The sequence below is a fragment of the Drosophila rhopaloa genome, unplaced genomic scaffold (assembly GCF_018152115.1).
Source record: "Drosophila rhopaloa isolate 14029-0021.01 unplaced genomic scaffold, ASM1815211v1 contig_47, whole genome shotgun sequence".
Classification (NCBI taxonomy): Eukaryota; Metazoa; Arthropoda; class Insecta; order Diptera; family Drosophilidae; genus Drosophila; species Drosophila rhopaloa.
The window spans coordinates 1,865,104-1,883,563 of record NW_025335142.1 but is presented as its reverse complement, the minus strand read 5'-3'; the positions used below and the strand labels follow the sequence as shown (position 1 = coordinate 1,883,563).

Below are 18,460 nucleotides of genomic sequence, written 5' to 3'. Positions count from 1 at the left end.
TCGCACTATCGATAACTGGTAAATTCCCCTCAGCAGATCTGATATTAATTTCGATAATCAATTTTATTTATCGATGTTTATTCCTAATTTAAAGTGCTCTCCACCAAAGACCAATATAATCAATTTATATTGGTCTTTGTCTCCACCCTGCCTCGGATTTCCTGTCGTTTGATTTGTGTCCACATTGGGCTAAATCCATAACTTGAGTTATGAACAGCTTTTCTTCTTTTGATTTCGATACGAAATGTGACAAATTTTCGTCCGTCGTTAAAAAAGCTGTGAAAGTGGTGTTAGTATCAAAAGATTGCCGTCTAACAGGACAATATTGTCGCTAATATTATATTATTATCTAATAAATTCAGAAAACTTGGCCCAAATATTATGCTAAACCTATGAAAAATAACAGAGTTTTGCAGTGTGGTTGGCACCTTAGATTCGATGTTAACGGAACATATTTCAAAACTTAAAAATCGTTTGTTTCTTAGGACCAATATTCTTAAGACCGTCTGCTCGGATAGTTAACTGAAATTGGAATTTTCGGTTGGAAATAACTTTATCTAACTATGCTTTATGTAAGAATCTTCGGGGAGGATTTGAATAATAAAATCTCCAAATGTTTTCTGATTGTTCTGGATCAGAACCAGTTCTCGTTTTTTTTTGGAGTAGAAGCTTTTTCTTATTTTTCATGTGATAGTTAAGATTTGAGTGACAGTTTTTGGTGAGTCTCGAATTCATGCATGCCCTTATGTTGATTCTTCAAGTGCTTGCCGTAGTCTGCCAGAATGAGGAACAACGTGTCGAACTCCAAACAATGGAATTCCCCCGGACTTAGTGTTTTGTGGCGTTTGACAGCACTTTAGGCATTGATATTCTATATCCCTAACATGGTTTTTCTTTTCTCTTTATTTCCGGGGCACTTGGAAAATAGGCTTCGCCATCGTGGCATATGTAAACAGGATTATTACGTTCCACGCAATTGCGCTTCCGAACAGGGGCTATGTTGCCAAGACCAAGATCAGAGCAAGTGCAAATAATTTGTCAGAGGCATCCAACTTGATCGCCAAGATTTCGTCTATATCTGTAGTGTCGATACTCTTTACCTGAAAATATTTTGATATTTTGAAGTGGCGGTTGTAAAGATTTCTCCTCGTGAAATACAATATTGTCTGTTGTTGAAGGTCTCATTTTCCGCGGTTCGGGATATTCGTGTGAATAAGAACAGTCAAGACTTCGTCTATATCGGGGGTATCAATGCTCTTGTCCTGGAATACTCCCGGTTCTACGTAGTTATGTTTGGGTTTTTCTAAGGGTTTCTTCTATGGATGTACCATATCAAACAATGAAAAGGTTCTTCCTCGCCTTCTAACAGGATCTATAATACATTCATTTTTTCTTGACATTTCCCTGGACTTTCATCTATTTTTTGAGAGATTCCCTTATATTACAAGCCAATCTAAAAGTAAAAGATACATTTATAGTGTAAAGGGGAATATATTCGTTGCAGGTTTTTTGTTGACTTAAATAGGGGCTGCATTATGTCTACCTTAAATCTAAAATGTTTCATTAATTTTTAAAGTTTTGTTAAGGAAAAAAACCGGAAACAAATACAAAATATGTAAACAAATTCTTCGAATTACATTGCATATATATTCAAAAACATCGATAGGTCATGAACCAAAAAAACCGATTTATTAAATCTTTAGAGGTTTTGCAGCACTGCCTATCAAAATATTTAGCTGTTTTCTTAAAAATATTTTCTAAAAAAAAACTTAGAAATTTAACTGCGTTAAAAAAATAATATAAACAAAATTTTTTATTGGCTTGATTTTCTCAAAAGAACATAGTTTTTTTTACACTGAATTCTTTTTAAACATATACCCGAAATTCGTTGTATATACAAACTGTAATGAGTGTGACATTTAATTTTTAATATATCTATAAAAGCCAAAAAAGGTTTTTTTTTATAAAAGACTAAGTAAAGTAAACAAACTAGAAAACTAGTTCCTATCGATAGGAAAAAGGTTTTTTGTTATAAAAGACTAAGTAAAGTAAACAAACTAGAAACCTAGTTCCTATCGATAGACACCGACTATCGATAAGCCTTATCGGCAACCAGAATCGCGAACTAGTTCGTTTGTGTGCACCAGAACGCAAAGTACAACAGGATTTTTTTCGTTCCGTGTGGCGTGAAAAGTGCACATAATAATTGTTCAAATTAGTTTAAGCCTAGTTAACTAGACAAACCAATAGCCATGGTAGGTAGTTGTTTAAAAATTGCGATAAATAATGATATTCGAATGCTGACGCAGTGACGTGTGCGGGTGTGTGTGTGGTGTGAGCCGCGCGTTACGCGAATGTGTGTGCTTGTGTGGCAATGTGTGCGTGTTAAAAAAAGCGGCCGCCGCGTCACAATACAAAATTGTGCTTCGATTTTTCCTAATTGCATTTCGATTTTTCCGTTTTCCGATGCCGTTGCCATTTTCCGGAACAGTCGTTTGCGGAAAAGATAACGGGCCTGCTGGCACGGCCGAATCAACAAGATCCAATTGGACCGGAGCAGCCCTGGTATCTCAAATATGGCAGTCGACTGCTGGGCATTGTGGCCGCCTTCTGTAAGTCTTATTTAGGTTAAAATATATACGCTATAATATAAACCCTTAAAGACCAAAAAAAATTGAGCCGTGACATTGGGCGGCCCAAAAATATGTTGCATCGATTTTTGTGTACCACTCGTTGTTGTTGCTGTTATCTATTCGTAGGTGTAGGTGTGAAGTGTGTTCGTGTTTGTGTGTGTGTACGCACGCTCTCTGACATTGATAAAGAAAGGAGAGACGGAGAGAGTGAGAGAGAAAAGAGGATACACGGAAAAGACGGCACAGAAAGGATACACAAATTCCTACACAGAAAAAATGTTTATTGTATGACACAAAGTTGTATCATTTTACACATTAATTAATGTTAATTTTTTAAAAAGGGGTAAGCCAAATTTTATTGAAAGAAATTCATTAATAATACATATTTACACGAAAGTTTATCAAAAGTCGTAGGATGGTTGGAATTTAAATCCGTTTTTTGTATAAATGACAAATGCTCAATGCTTTATTAAACACTTTTTAGTGATCAAGTGTAGTTTTGAAAAAGATACACACCTTTTTTCTGTGTACAGGATATGCCATGTGTGTAAAGAAGCTTTTCTGTGTCAAGTTTGGCGCTCTGCTTTTTTTTTGCATGTCAAATGTAATTCTCTGTGGCCATTCGCTTGTAATTCGCATTGCCTTTTGTTTTATCAGCAGCCTCGTTTCTTTACCACCCTCTCTGTATTTTATTTCCTTTTGCCTGATTTGCGTATTTTCTTTGTTATCTGTACCCATTTAACCTTAACCCTTGGGTTGTCCCTCGTGTCATAATAGTAACATCGCAAAAATGACTCACTAAGTTTTATAGAATATACTCTTTTCTGTCAAAGTCAATTTCATCATCATTGTCAGATTGTGATCTACAAATGCATTTGATCGAACTAATTATTAATCTTTAAGTCGACGTCCTTCGTTGCAGTAAGTGATTTGGCTTATCGAATATTCACCTTGCATTTCATTTTCTTATATGTTAAGCATATAGTTTTCAAGCTATTTTAAAACAATTTTTAATATTCTGGTTAAGTATTAAATATATATTTAAATAAAAAAAAGTATAGATTCAAAGTAATTATTTCTTCAATTTAAAATTTTGTTTAGATATCAAATAATTTTCAAGCCTTTTAATCTGTATTTTGTATCAGGTCATTCACATTAATATATTTAAAATTCGACATAGACACATTATTTTTATCTGATTTAAAAACACTAAAACACTAGCGTTCTTACTGATTTAATCTTTATTAACTTATTTTAAAAAATGCCGGAAGTATAATTTTACAAATTCAAATAATTTTGCTTTGTAATATATATTATATAAAAACTTTTTTTTTGAAAAATAAATATTTGTATTGTTATTTGGTATGATTTAAGAGGGTTAACCATTTTTTTTCAATGAAGTTTTTTTTTACTGAACGATTTTCTTTGGGTTTGTACAATCGTATAGTTTGTTATTGTATTCTCTGACGATTCTCACTTACTTAGGGTAATGGAGAAATTTCTATCAAGCAATTGTTGCCCAACAAATGGACACCATCCACTTAAAATCAATATAAATAGCTGAATACCTCAATTAAGGGAGCAAAACTCACTCGTGCGGCTTCCACATTAAAACCGGTTGTGTTTGGCTAAAATAAAACCAAAAGTCTATGATTAATAAATAATTTTTAAGCCGGTTCGCAGAGCACAACGACTTCTTCCCCAAGTTGGGTCAGTTTGGCTGGCTTTATGAACCGCGATAACCACAAAACCCAGATCGGATTTCGCAAAAGGAAAAATAAAACCTGCATTAAAAAAACTAAGAGAATTTAAAGTAGTGACACAGATAAAAAAAATGTTTACTATTAATTAAATTAAATTCTTAAACTGTACGAATTAAACTCTCCCTCGTGATCTTTCGTAACATTTTGTTTTGCAGCTTGTATCCAATTATCACGCACAGACAATTATTTATCTAAGAATTAAAAACATATTTGTTGTTTACGCTTTTATCATGGTCCAAAGGCAGCTGATATAATATTTTAATGTAATTTCCTTGTACGCCCCTTACGTTATCAAGTTGAATTAAGAACATACTTTCCCAAAAAGTCTATTAAAAATTTGCCCAACTGTTTTTGTAGCTTGATGTCACGCTTCTGTAGCTGGCTTTTGTAGTTCATTTTCTAAAAAAAAAAAGTTAAGAATTGGCACACATTAGTCAGCGTTCTTGATTAGATTGCGTTTGGAGCGTTCCGATGAGATAATAGGTTTAGTGGGAGTACGTGATTAACATTTTTGGACAGTCCCCAGGGTCAGTGTTTTAAGATAAAGAAATACGCCTTTCTCTCATAATTGTACAACTATACAAAAAATATTAGACATTAAAAAAAAAACAATTATTTATAACAAGTTCATAGAAAATATCAGTTGTACAAAGACGGACATTTTATAATTACACTTAATTATGAAAGATTTTTTTTTAAATATACGAAAATTAAAGATTAAAATAAAATAAATAAAATGTATAACAGTAACACAGGAAATAAACGAATATATAATTAAAAATTAATGAAACCCATTTGCTAACTCTTGCAGTTGCCATACTCTTCGGCCTGTGGAATGTGTTTTCCATTCTTACACTCAGTGTTTCCTGCCTGGTGGCGGGCATCATACAAATGGTGGCAGGATTTGTGGTAATGCTCCTGGAGGCTCCCTGCTGCTTCGTTTGCTTCGAGCAGGTGAACATGATCGCAGATAAGGTGGACTCCAAGCCCTTGTACTTCCGGGCCGGACTCTACATTGCGTGAGTATTTATGCATTATCAAAAATTGCATTATTAAATAATGTTTTTAATTTAAATTTTAGCATGGCTATTCCGCCCATTATCTTGTGCTTTGGATTGGCCAGCTTATTCGGCAGTGGCCTGATCATGGGCACTGGTGTGGTCTACGGAATGATGGCGTTAGGCAAGAAGTGAGTATAGAGCGCTAGTCACATCATTAAAATGACACAAAAATTTAGAAAATCCAAGCCTAAGTACATATTATTCTAAGCTGGGCGCAAACGCTGCTGTTTAAAGAGTTGCAGTCATATAATTCGATGGTTCCAAAACACATACCTTATATTTATGTTTCATATTTACAAAAGGAACTTGCCAATCCTTCAAACCATCTCGAAATATACGAATGATCCATCGTAATATGCAAATACTGTGATCAAATCAAAATTTGGATTCCTGCTTAAGAGGCCAACATCAATAGCTAGCATCTATTTACTTTTTCGCGTAAGTCGCGCTTCAGATTCATTTTAAAATTAAATCACTTCGAGACATCATGTTTGCAGAACTTCTTGTAAAAAAAAGTCCGCAGTAACAAATAAACCTTTTTATTTATCTTAACAACTACTTATGGCGATTTTCTAAATTTTTGAGGGTATTTTTATTCAGACCTTTGGGGGTTTAGATTAGTTGCTAAGCAGGCAATGGAGCGAGCGATTTGTGTTAGCTAATCCATTTTTGCTAATCGAAACCAAATGTTTTCTCTATTCTCCCACAATGTGCTTGCCACTGTGAAAACGCTTAAATAAATATAAAATAATACGTAGAGCTTCTCGGGAGGACATGGCCGCCGCTGCCACATCGCCCACACAGATGGCCGGCAGTCAGGCGGGCGGGCAGATGCAGATGGGCGGCGATCAGCATATCACACTCATGGAAGATCCCGACGTCTGGCGCCCCACATAAATTCCTAGACGCGCGATTAGTTACTGCCAAAAAACCACAACTCTCACACCCTCAGATACAGATAACGATAAAGATACAGCTACTCAGATACACCCACACACAACACAGTCTACTAGAAATGAAAACGATGCTAAAATTGATCGAGTAACAAATATTTTACGGCGCCTAGTTTTTAGTGTTCGTTCCAAGGAATAATGTAACTAGGAGAAAAAAAAGTCAATACTAAACAGCGTTGTATAGAGCATCAGAGAACTAGAATACAGAACACCCCACCAATTACAAAAAGAAATTTTACGAAATTCTCATTATTGTTGAAACCAAGAGTGTTAGTAATCAAAGTATATTTTGGGCAAATGCATTTTCGTCATTCGTCCCTTCTTGCATGACCTTCGTATTCAATTTTTTCATGTTTTTCGTCGAGCGGTTGGTGTTGTTAAAAACTACAGTTAAATATATGCATAGAGAAACTACTGATAACAATAACGTAACGTAAAGTAATACACATGTCGAACTGCAGCAAGCATATATTTTTAGTGAGAAACTATATTTGAAAGCTAACCGAATGCAGAGAAACCTATAAGTAAACCACAGCTTCCACACACTCTCACACACAGCTAAAGCTAATAAAAAGCCACTGATGATATGAACAAGTGAAAAGCGAGAACATAGAGCAATATGTACAACTCAGAAAGTATTAACTTTATATGCTTTGCTTGAATGTAAACCATACAATTAAATGTTAAACGTTGTTTGAGAATCGATTTGCTCGCAAGATAGTCACATATTGAAATTGAACATAATCAGCATACAAATATATATATACAACAAGTTGAAGATTTACCAGTTCTATTTTTTAAATGTTGTAAACCAAAAACGTGTCCATCTCAATTTGAAGCAGTCTTAAAAATGATTAATTTTAGACAATCACTTGATTAATAGGTTTTCTTTTTCGAATTTCGTATGATTTCTTGTTCGCTAAAAATATGTGCATTTTTTTATTACACCTAAGTTATTTATAAGTATTTATTCCAACCCTTTTAACTTGGAAAGTCTGAGAAAGTCGTTTTAAATTATTTATATTGTTGCCTTTTGGCTTCCTTCCCATAAGAAGCATTCCAAAAATTATTTATATAAATATAAGTTATTTTATTTTTTATTTGTCATAACCTAATTTAACATTATTCAAAAAAGTACTCGCAAGAACTTGTTAGAATATAATTTTCGTAATCAACTGGGAATCTCACCTAATTATAATAAAGTTGTTAAAATTTGTTAATCGATGAACGCAACACTAAAAATTAAAACATGTAAAATATTTCGTTAACAATTGATTGCGCATGAGTCAAATATCAAAGACTTTGAACATGCTACATGAAAACTGTCCAGAAACCTGCCGTTAAAGCTCAGTACAACCAACGGCGGCCAACATCGATAAACTACAAATGATTTATGCTAATCACTTTGCTGCGTCCAAGATATCACTAAAGGCAAATAAATTTTGAGCTTTTCGTATCGTAGTCCCTTAAAATATTACACTCATTATATTTTTATAGACTTTTTCTATGTACAATTTATTTGATTATTTGGAGTAGTGTAATCACTTATTTTTGTAAAAATATCTTAAAATTAATTCCTGTAGATACCGGTATTCTTGAAAAAGTTGAAAATGTAATATTTTATTTAATGCTACTTTAGTTTTTTTTTTGTTGTTTTAGAAAATAATTGGTTTGTATACAATATGCAGCGTTCTGGTTGTTCTTTCGACCCTTTGGTTCTATGTAGGCAAAATCACAGTTTTTAGTTCAGCACTTGTAAAGTCGAATATTTCGTATTCTAGTTTTGTAACCTAAAACTTCGAAAATCTAACGTTTTTCCTTATTAATTTCGATAGAGCATCCTCTGAGGATATGCGAGCAGCTGCTCAACAAACCTTTGGAGGTACAACGCCCGCCCAGACCAACGATCGAGCGGGGATTGTGAATAATGCCCAGCCCTTTTCCTTCACCGGCGCCGTGGGCACAGATAGCAATGTGTGATCCGAAAGCTAACTGATCGGAAAATTTGAGAACCGGAAAGCTGGGTGTGCCGTGAGAAAACAAGACTCAAAACGCAACATTTGAAGGGCAAACCTAACCAAGATAACATCAGCAGGCAATCTACATCATCATGTGCAATTTCCAATTGTTCAATAATCAACGCAAATGAATATCAAGTGTTTTTAAATCCGATTAGCTCTGATCTCTTTCTAGAGCAATACAAATTATTCCATCAGAGGACCCCTTTAAAGAAAAGTAAATTATAAAAACAACTTTGTATTAAATGTATGTAAATGTATACTGTGTTAAAAGCGTTTTGCGTTTTCTATATCCTATTAATTGTTTGCCTGTTTCCCATCATTCCAAAATATTTGGTTTCAACTAAGTAGAAATTGCAAATAAATTATTGAACGACATCACTAGCGAGGTGACAAAGAACATCATGTAAAATTTATGTTTAGTCATAGTTTAAATATACCTTAAATATATTTAAATGCATAATACTAAAATGTTTAAATTAATGCAAAATAAAACTATAAATATTGTATGTAAACCATATTAAAATTGAATTATACATACTTTAAATTATGTTAAATAAAATTAATTATACAAAACATGCTTGTAATTGTATCCAGTAATAAGAGCATTCTTTTTGGATGCTCTTGTTACTAAAGTATCTTTTGGGGGTAATAGAAATTCGACTTACTTTTTGTTCTGTTTATACCCTGGCTGAGGGTATTATAATTTCAGTAAAAATTTGGAAATGCAGTGAAGGGCATATTTCCGACCCGAAGCCTATGATGTATATTCTTGATCAGCATCAACAGGCAAGTCGATTTATCCATGTTCGTCCCTTCCGTCCGTCCGCCTGTCCATTTCTATGAAAACTAGACCCTCATTTTTATTTTTTTTTTTTTTTTAAAATTTTTTTTTAAAAAAATTTAAAAAAAAAAAAAAAAAATATTTTTTTTTTTTTTTTTTTTTTTTTTTTTTTTTTTTTTTTTTTTTTTTTTTTTTTTTTTTTTTTTTTTTTTTTTTTTTTTTTTTTTTTTTTTTTTTTTTTTTTTTTTTTTTTTTTTTTTTTTTTTTTTTTTTTTTTTTTTTTTTTTTTTTTTTTTTTTTTTTTTTTTATTTTTTGGGGGGGGGGTTTTTTTTTTTTTTTTTTTTTTTTTTTTTTTTTTTTTTTTTTTTTTTTTTTTTTTTTTTTTTTTTTTTTTTTTTTTTTTTTTTTTTTTTTTTTTTTTTTTTTTTTTTTTTTTAAATTATTTAAAAATTTTTTTTTTTTTTTTTTTTTTTTTTTTTTTTTTTTTTTTTTTTTTTTTTTTTTTTTTTTTTTTTTTTTTTTTTTTTTTTTTTTTTTTTTTTTTTTTTTTTTTTTTTTTTTTTTTTTTTTTTATAATTTTTTTATTTTTTTTTTTTTTTTTTTTTTTTTTTTATTTTTTTAAAATTTAAATTTTTTTTTTTTTTTTTTTTTTTTTTTTTTTTTTTTTTTTTTTTTTTTTTTTTTTTTTATTTTTTTTTTTTTTTTTTTTTTTTTTTTTTTTTTTTTTTTTTTTTCTTTTCTTTTTTTTTTTTTTTTTTTTATTTTTTTTTTTCAAAGCTTAAAACGGGAAGGGCCGGATCAGCCAACTATATCATATAGCATGTGAACAATATTAAAATCGTACGACTGTTCATATAGCTGACATGGGAACAATCGGAAAAAGGTAAATAAAATTACAGCTTCGTTGTTTCTTAACACATATCCATATAGTCCGAAATATATAAGTTTTTAACAATTTAAGAATTACGGTTTAACTTTTTCAAAAACCAGACGACTATGTCATATAGCTGCCATAGGAACTGCTCCTTTTTTTAACCATCGCAATCAAAAAATAGAATATTTAATTTTTGTAACAGCTGCAAAGGTGTATAAACTTCAGCTTTCCGGTGTTTTTCTTGTATTTATTTATTCTTTTCTTCCATAAAAACAAATACAAATTATCAAGTCATGATTTTTGTATGCCTTTGTACTATTTGTATCTTTTGAGGGTTTTAATAATACATTTTTCTTGAACATCTTTTTTTTCCTTAATCTTTTCATTATAAAAACAAATACTATTTATAAAAACAATTATTGAAAGATATATGAGATATTGTTTAAGGTTCATTGGAAGCGCTCTTCTTAGTTTCATTGGATTCTGGTATATAATCCTCGATCTGCCATGTTTCAAATTCGCCTGATTTGCCATCGCTACCATCTTGATCGCCATTATCGTCATCGTCTTGCAAATCATCATCAGACTCATCGGAATCTTCCGAAAATTCCCAGCGGAAACGACGGTCGCTGATCACATCGTTTACCTCGTTCACAGCCTCCGCGGACAGACTTGCAGCGATCACAACAGCCAGGACACCTAAATTAAAGAATAATTGTTAGATAATTTCTATTTCCTTTTCCGTCTTTCTTCTCAAACTCACCGAAGAACAGATATAAGATTTTGTTAGACTGCATATTTAATGATTGATTGTAGCTTGAGATGCTTTCGATGCTGAATGAGCTTTTTCCTTCAGCTTATATACCAAATTTTGGCAAACGTCTTGCGAATTGTCTGACCTAAAAGATACTATTTGACTACCCCAAGATCGACGAATCGCCCTACAAATTTAAATAGAAACAACTAACAAAATATTAGCATAGCAATAGTATTTGTATCACAAGGTCAGCATTTTTGGGGCGTGCTTGGGAATTTCGGTAGCTAGAACAAAGATTTAATGCTGGAAATTGCCTTAGCTAATTAAATAATAAACACAAGTAAGATATGAATTCACAAGACGGCATTTCACAAAAAATCAAAGAATAGAAACATTTCCAAAAACTTAATAATTTTTTCTATATTAAATATAAAAATGTTATTTTAATTAAAATTAAATATTGGTTTGAAAATAATTATTTTTTTTATTTTAGTATTTACATAAACAAAATTTCAAAAATATTAATATATTATATTTATAAAGCCAAAAAGTATGCATTGCTTTTAACAGTATATTAATGTAAGCATAACATGATCTGCCGAAGAACATTCATTCAAAATGTTATGTATGTATATAATATGTAGTATCTATGAAATCGTGTAATAAATAAATTTTATCAATTATTTTCCTTGTAGGCGGCTTTCCAATCATTAATTGACGCATACTAAAAATCAATTACTAGAAATTCGTCCAAGTTGCATAATAAATAAACTAAATAACTAAAGCCGATAACAAAAGTGGTGAAAAATAAAGGTGTAAAAGATTAAGTTTTCTTACGCAAGGAACATTTCATCTTTTACGACCACGGTCCCAAATGAGCCTTTTGAAGCCATATGCTCTGGCGACTTATGGCCGGAAAATATGGTGGCAAAAAAGTTCAAAGTTTTTTCCTAACAGAACCGAAGAAGCGTAGCAAGCTAACTAAATTGTATTCTGGTAGCCTTTCCTTTTCATCTTATTAAATCGTGTTTACAAAAAGTCGGAAATCCCACGCTCCGAAATTTATTTTCAGGTAAGTACACAGTGTATAGCGTCCATTTTAGAAATGGAGGTGCTCCCCAAAGTCGTATCGTTATCTCAAGTAAACCATGTCGGCTACTTGAATTGAGTTTTGTATCGAATCCTGAAGGTGTGTTTCTTCCCAGGGTAGCACCACTTAAACAACCTGAAAGATCCATATCATCCTAATATTGAAATGACAATCGAGACGGGTACCGTAATAAAAGAAAAATTAGAAAAATCAACCAAAAGAATACATTGTTGAGGACAAATAATTTTATTTCTGGCTTTAAGTGGTCTATTGTATAATCAAATGACCTTAATGTTTATTTTATTTTGTAATTCGTGTGTTCCGTGGTATTATCCGTCAATCTCCATTAAATCACCGGGAGTTGACACACTTAAGAAATGTAAAGTTCTGACTTTATAAGAAATATAAAAGTATCAGATCTCAATCTAATTTTGGAAGATATTTAAGTGCTCGGTCAAGATTAACCGTGCTTAATCCTTAATTACGTAACCCTTTGCAAAGTCCACTTTTCGACCACTAACAGCTTTATAACTTTGTTAACACCAAGCGTATGCGTTTGAAAACTTAACGGATCAGGCAACAGCCGTTATATTTACTCATTTTTTGAAACGAAAAAGGCTTTAAATGATCTGAAGTAGAATAAGACTTCAGATAATTTAACACAGCCTTATTCTTACACCATATCTACGTCAAACCTCATGTTCTGTCTCTTCCTTTGGATCTTCTTCGTGTTAAGCCTGTTTATTCGCTAGGGCCCGATGGTATTCCTGGGTGCGTGCATAGGTATTGCGCTGAAGCCCTGTGCAAACGAAGCCCCTCCACGAAGTATTCACCTTTTCTCTTAAAACTTTCCACATTCCTATTATTGAAAGGAATCATTTTGTTTTCCTCTTCACAAGAAAGGTAAGTTGGAGGCCAGTAAAAATCCCTAAGCTTTTTGAAATAATTATTAGTCCTCATTTGCAGTACAAAGGAGCTGCAATCCGTGTCAACACGGATTTAAATAATCAAAGATATAGGGCTTTAAAAATAATTTTTCAAACAGACGCCACTTACACTGACTCCCGTAAAGCATTCGACTTTGTAAATCACTTAATTCTTGTTTCCAGTATATCTTCTTATATGGAAGTTAAGTGAGTGGCAGGTCAAAAAGGGTCCTTATTAAAAATTCTCTTTTTAAAATTCTTCGTCTTGCCTCCGGTGTCTTACATGTGAACTTCTGTTAACTTAACAGCGCTGTTGAGGTCGTGTTCTAAAAATACGGCCATATTAAATATCGATATAACGGCAGACGACGTGCAGATCAAAAATCAGCCATTCAATTTATTTGTATTTTCTTTTATAACCCATTCAATCCATTTTCTTTTCATTATCCAAATAAAAACTACTCGTAAAGCCTATCCTTCACACGAGTCGTATTTTTCCGCTTCTTTTTATACCCTTTGCAGAAGGTATTATAATTTTGGTCAAAAGTGTGCAACGCAGTGAAGGAGACAACTCCAACCCTATAAAGTATATATATTCTTGATCAGGATCGCCTCCTGAGTTGATATAAGCACGTCCGTCTGTCCGTCTGTCTGTTTCTACGCAAACTAGTCTCTCAGTTTTAAAGCTATCGAATTGAAACTTTGCACTCACCCTTCTTTCCTTTGCACGTAGTAGCTGCCATACAACTGATTGATCGGAAATGCCTTAATTTTTAGTGTTTGTAGAGTTAGAAAGTTGAGATTTTCTATGGGTTTTATTTTTGGCCAATTAATCGGAAATGCCATAACTTTAGTGTTTGTAGAGTTAGGAAGTTGAGACTCTCTATGGGTTTTATCTTTGGGCCAATTAATCCGACCTACCAAATTTCATAAGGATCGGCCGACTATAACTTTGGTGTTTGTAGAGAATCGGTCGACTATATCCTATAGATGCCATATAACTGAACGATTGGAAATACCATAACTTTGGTGTTTTTAAAGTTAGGAAGCTGGTATTTTTTATGGGTATTAAGAATGCATCATATGAATAGTTTTGGAGAATATAATTTACAGAATATTCTGCAAGGAGACCCTATAAAGTATAACTAATAAATTTATTTAATTTAAATAAATAATATTTTTATTTTTTTTTTTTTTTTTTTTTTTTTTTTTTTTTTTTTTTTTTTTTTTTTTTTTTTTTTTATTTTATAATTTTTTTTTATTATAAAAAAATTATTAATAAATTTAAATTTTTTTATATTTAAATTTTGTTTTTTTTTTTTTTTTTTTTTTTTTATAAAATTTTTTATAAAAATTTTAAAAATTTTATTTTTATTTTTTTATTTTTTTTTTTTTTTTTTTTTTTTTTTTTTTTTTTTTTTTTTTTTTTTTTTTATTTTTTTTTTGTTTTTTGGTTTTTTTTTTTGTTTTTTTTTTTTTTTTTATATTATTATTATTTTTTTTTTTTTTTTTTTTTTTTTTTTTTTTTTTTTTTTTTTTTTTTTGTTTTTTTTTTTTTTTTTTATATTTTTTTTTTTTTTTTTTTTTTTTTAATTTTTTTTTTTTTTTTTTAATTTTTTTTTTTTTTTTATTTTTTTTTTGTTTTTTATTATTTTATTTTTTAAAAATTTTTTTTTTTTTTTTTTTTTTTTTTTATTTTTTTTTTTTTTAAAAATTTTTTTTTTAAAAATTTAAAATTTTTTTTTTTTTTTTATTTTTTTTTTTTTTTTTTTTTTTTTTTTTTTTTTTTTTTTTGTAAAGGTTTGAGGGGTTTTAAAATTTCGGGTTGTTGAAGTTAGCTTTCCTTTCTTGTTATATTATAAATTACACTTTCCACTGTAAGTCATTCACGCAGATGTTGTTAAATTATGCCTGCATTATAAGGATACACTTACAACCCGAACTAGATAACTTTCAAAACTGGTGCCGGGATAATTTACTTAACTTAAACGGATCGAAGTGTAAGCTAACGTTGTCTGACCATATTTCGTGCATGGTTAATAAAGCCAGGGGCGTGCTTGGTTGTATTAAAAGGTGATCAGAAGAATTCGATTATCCTTATGTCACTAAGACTTTATTTATTTCTCTGGTCCGTTCGTTTCTGGAGTATGGGTCTCCCGTCTGGAATATATATTAACCGCATTGAATCAGTATAAAAATGAATACTTTTTGCCTTACGTCGCCTAAGCAGGATGCAAATTGTATCTTACCTTTTTATTCTAGTAGACTACTATTACTGCTTGGCCCTGTTTTCATTTATAATCTTCGTCGTGGTGAGATTGATAGATTGATGGGAGGTCGTCTTAACTTTTCTGTGCCAAGTAGATTAACTAGAATTTATTCATAGTTTCTTGCATAAGAAATTATTGAAAAGAGTGATGAGCCACGTGACCTATAACTTGAAGAACAGAAACAGATCAAATGGCTCACGAAAACAAAAGTCTATACGATAACTCTATTATGAACATTTTATCCAAAGGGTCCAAAACAATATGAAAAATACTAAAATTGATCATCATCCGTACACATTTTTACATTTCAATTACTGACCCAAACTAAAGTATATGGCTCCGTGATGAGCTCCGTCGGGTAACTTCTTCAGATCTTTTGGCAGCGCCTTGGCAAATCGTCGGAAATAAAGAAAGAAATGCCACAATTTTATCCATGTTTGAGGTAAGTGAAGAGTTGGGATGTACAAGCTTTTTTCTTATTTTTTATATACTTGCAATGGGTATTATAACTTCAGTCAAAAGTTTGCAACGTGGTGAGGGAGACATTTCCGACCCTATAAAGAATATATATATTCTTGATCGGCATTACCAGGAGAGTCGATCTACCCATGTCCGTCAGTGCATTTGTTGTTTTTCAATTTTTTTTGCTTGCTATTTGGATTTGGTAATATTTAAATACTATGGAATTACGGGATTAATTAATTATAGCTCCCATAGGAAAATCAAAAAATTAAAACAAATAAAATTTTAAAAATATGTATTTTGTTTTTCTGTTAATCAAAATATTAATTTGAGATATAGTAATTATTTTCTATATATAAATTACGCTTTTAGTTTTGTCAAAATCGAACAACAATATCATATATGTAGCTGCCATAGAAACGATGGCAAATTCAGCGCCAAATCGATATTGCTTTATTGTTTTTAATAATATAGGCATAGAAATCGAAGTGTAGTCGTTTTGTAATAACTGCAAGGTGCAAGGTTGCTTCCTTTCTGGGTTGTAATTAATATACATACATTAGTTACAGCAACTAATGCTGGAATTTCTAAGAAAAGTAAAAATAAAAAAAGTCAAAGCATAGCCCGAAATTGTTAAAAAACTTTATACGAGACAAACAAGAGAACAAGATATTAATATATATATATACTATATATCCATATATGTATAAAAATAAACTAATAAAAATTGCCGTTTATTTTGCTTGATAACTTTCGGAAACATGTTCTTAGAGATATGTCAAATGTTGAGGAACCTTAATAATTTAAAAATTAGATAAAAGAGGAATACAAATTAAAAAAAAAGGTTTGGCCTATTGTTTTAAGATGCTATACTTAGACTAATTAATTAGAACTTAGTGAAAGCGCTATTTCGCTCGTTCCGATCGAGCCATCACAGCATATTTTAAGTCGCCTCCTTTAAAAACACCAAATTTATGGCATGTTCAAAATAGTGCATTTAAATACAGCACTGAAAACAAACCGTACGATAATTTGTATATTATTTGATAATCGGATTTATAGGGCAAAAATTGTACCCATTGTTGGTCGCTGATATCCTAATTATCAATCAGGCTAAAGCTCTGGCATTTCCGGTAATCAGTTATCTGGCTCTGCCTATAAGATATGTGGTGTGGACGATCACCGATGAGAATAAAGCCAATTAACTAGGCACAAGTATAAAACCCATAGTAATAACTTTTTGTTTTAAAATTTTAACAACTTTACGAAAAGAAAGAAAAAGTTACCGAAAAATCAGTTATATCGCAGCTATAGGATATAGATCGGCCGATCGTTAACTAAATAATTTTTTAAAAGGTGTTGGCCTTATATAATACCCATGAAACTTCCTACACATAACATATACATAATAGTATGGCATTTACAATCGTGTATCAATTTATAAGGCAAATATTTAATGTTTGTGGTTGTCGTCAGCCTCTTCGTCTTATTTATACTGCGTACAAGAAAAAGGGTTTATAAAAAATAATCAATCGACAACTTGAAACCTAATAGTTACATTTTCGGTATTAAGGATAAAACGGATAGACAAAGAAAGACGGAAAGACAGACGGACAGACGGACAGACGGACATTGATATACCCAACTCAGAAGTATTCTGATCAAGATTATATTGTCCAAACTTATAGGGTCATATGATGTATCCTTCACTGCTCATAAATGTCCCAACTTTTGACCAAAATTATAATACCCTCTCAAAGGTATAAAAATATGCATTTTGTTTTTCTGTTAATCAAAATATTAATTTGAGATATAGTAATTATTTTCTATGTATAAATTTACGCTTTTAGTTTTGTCAAAATCGAACAACAATATCATATATGTAGCTGCCATAGAAACGATGGCAAATTCAGCGCCAAATCGATATTGCTTTATTGTTTTTAATAATATAGGCATAGAACGAAGTATAGTCGTTTTGTAATAACTGCAAGGTGAAATGTTGGTTCCTTTCTGGGTTGTAATTAAAATACATAAATTAGCCATAGCAACTAATGCTGGAATTTCCTAAGATAAGTAAAAATAAAAAAGTCAAAGCTTTGCCCGAAATTGTTAAAAAACTTCTATACGAGACAAACAAGAGAACAAGATATTAATATATATATATACTATATATCCATATATGTAATAAAAATACAACTATTAGAAATTTCGCCGTTTATTTTGCTTTATAACTTTGGGAAACTATGTTCTTAGAGATATGTCAAATGTTGAGGAACCTTAATGGTTAAAAATTAGATAAACGAGGAAATGACAAATTAAAAAAACAGGTTTGGCCTATCCTGTTTTAAGATGCTGATCACTTAGACTAATTAATTAGAACTTAGTAAAGGGGGCAATGTTTCGCTCGTTCTCGTTCAAACCTTTACAGCATATTTTAAGTACGCCTCCTCAAGGGTTTAATGTGCAAATTATTGCATTTCAAATCACACGAAAACTTCTAAACTTTACGGTAAATTGTGTTTTATTTGATAATGTATTTGAGGTATCAAAATTTTGCTACATAAGTCAATTAGTCGCTGATATTAATTATATTCTGGCTCTGGTTCTGGTTCTGGCTCTGCCTGTGGCTGTGGTGTGGACATCACCGATGAGAACAAAGCCAAAACTAGGCACTGGTAAAAATAGATATTAATAACGTTTTTGTTTTAAAATTTTAACAACTTACGATAAGAAAGAAAAAGTTAAAAAATCGCATATCGACTGTTTGGCAATCCCGAAAGAACTAAATAATTTTTTTAAAAGCTGTCCCTTTATATACACGAAATTTGTACACAAACATATACATAATATATATTTACAATCGTGTAT

At 31.1% G+C, this 18,460-nt stretch overlaps 2 protein-coding genes across 3 annotated transcripts; one reads left to right on the top strand and one right to left on the bottom strand.

The window, feature by feature from the left end:
- The first annotated feature begins 2,111 nt into the window (after nucleotides 1–2,111).
- Nucleotides 2,112–8,899, top strand: LOC108048329 (calcium channel flower). Of its 2 annotated transcripts, none has more exons than XM_044461630.1 (5): nucleotides 2,112–2,255; nucleotides 2,492–2,612; nucleotides 5,208–5,415; nucleotides 5,478–5,585; nucleotides 6,216–6,643. In XM_044461630.1, exons 1-5 carry the CDS (start codon nucleotides 2,253–2,255, stop codon nucleotides 6,352–6,354), a joined length of 579 nt encoding a protein of 192 aa, XP_044317565.1. In that variant the 5' UTR covers nucleotides 2,112–2,252; the 3' UTR covers nucleotides 6,355–6,643. The 2 variants fall into 2 exon arrangements, with proteins under 2 accessions (XP_044317565.1, XP_044317564.1); XM_044461629.1 differs by lacking the exon at nucleotides 6,216–6,643 and adding an exon at nucleotides 8,246–8,899 and having other exon boundaries at nucleotides 2,113–2,255.
- A 1,583-nt stretch (nucleotides 8,900–10,482) lies between these two features.
- On the bottom strand, nucleotides 10,483–10,928 carry LOC108038305. The gene is made up of 2 exons (XM_017115075.2): nucleotides 10,851–10,928; nucleotides 10,483–10,786 (listed from the first exon to the last, which is right to left on the bottom strand). The coding sequence occupies exons 1-2, from the start codon at nucleotides 10,882–10,884 to the stop codon at nucleotides 10,530–10,532; spliced, it is 291 nt and encodes a 96-aa protein (XP_016970564.2). The 5' UTR covers nucleotides 10,885–10,928; the 3' UTR covers nucleotides 10,483–10,529.
- Nucleotides 10,929–18,460: the final 7,532 nt, after the last annotated feature.

Excerpts from the sequence above, each read along its gene's own strand:
- LOC108038305 (XM_017115075.2), bottom strand. The coding sequence starts at position 10,884 with ATGCAGTCTAACAAAATCTTATATCTGTTCTTCG. Across the intron at positions 10,787-10,850 it reads AATCTTATATCTGTTCTTCG|GTGTCCTGGCTGTTGTGATC; the intron begins GTGAGTTTGAGA and ends TCTTTAATTTAG.
- LOC108048329 (XM_044461629.1), top strand. Across the intron at positions 5,416-5,477 it reads CGGGCCGGACTCTACATTGC|CATGGCTATTCCGCCCATTA; the intron begins GTGAGTATTTAT and ends TTTAAATTTTAG. Across the intron at positions 5,586-8,245 it reads ATGATGGCGTTAGGCAAGAA|AGCATCCTCTGAGGATATGC; the intron begins GTGAGTATAGAG and ends TAATTTCGATAG.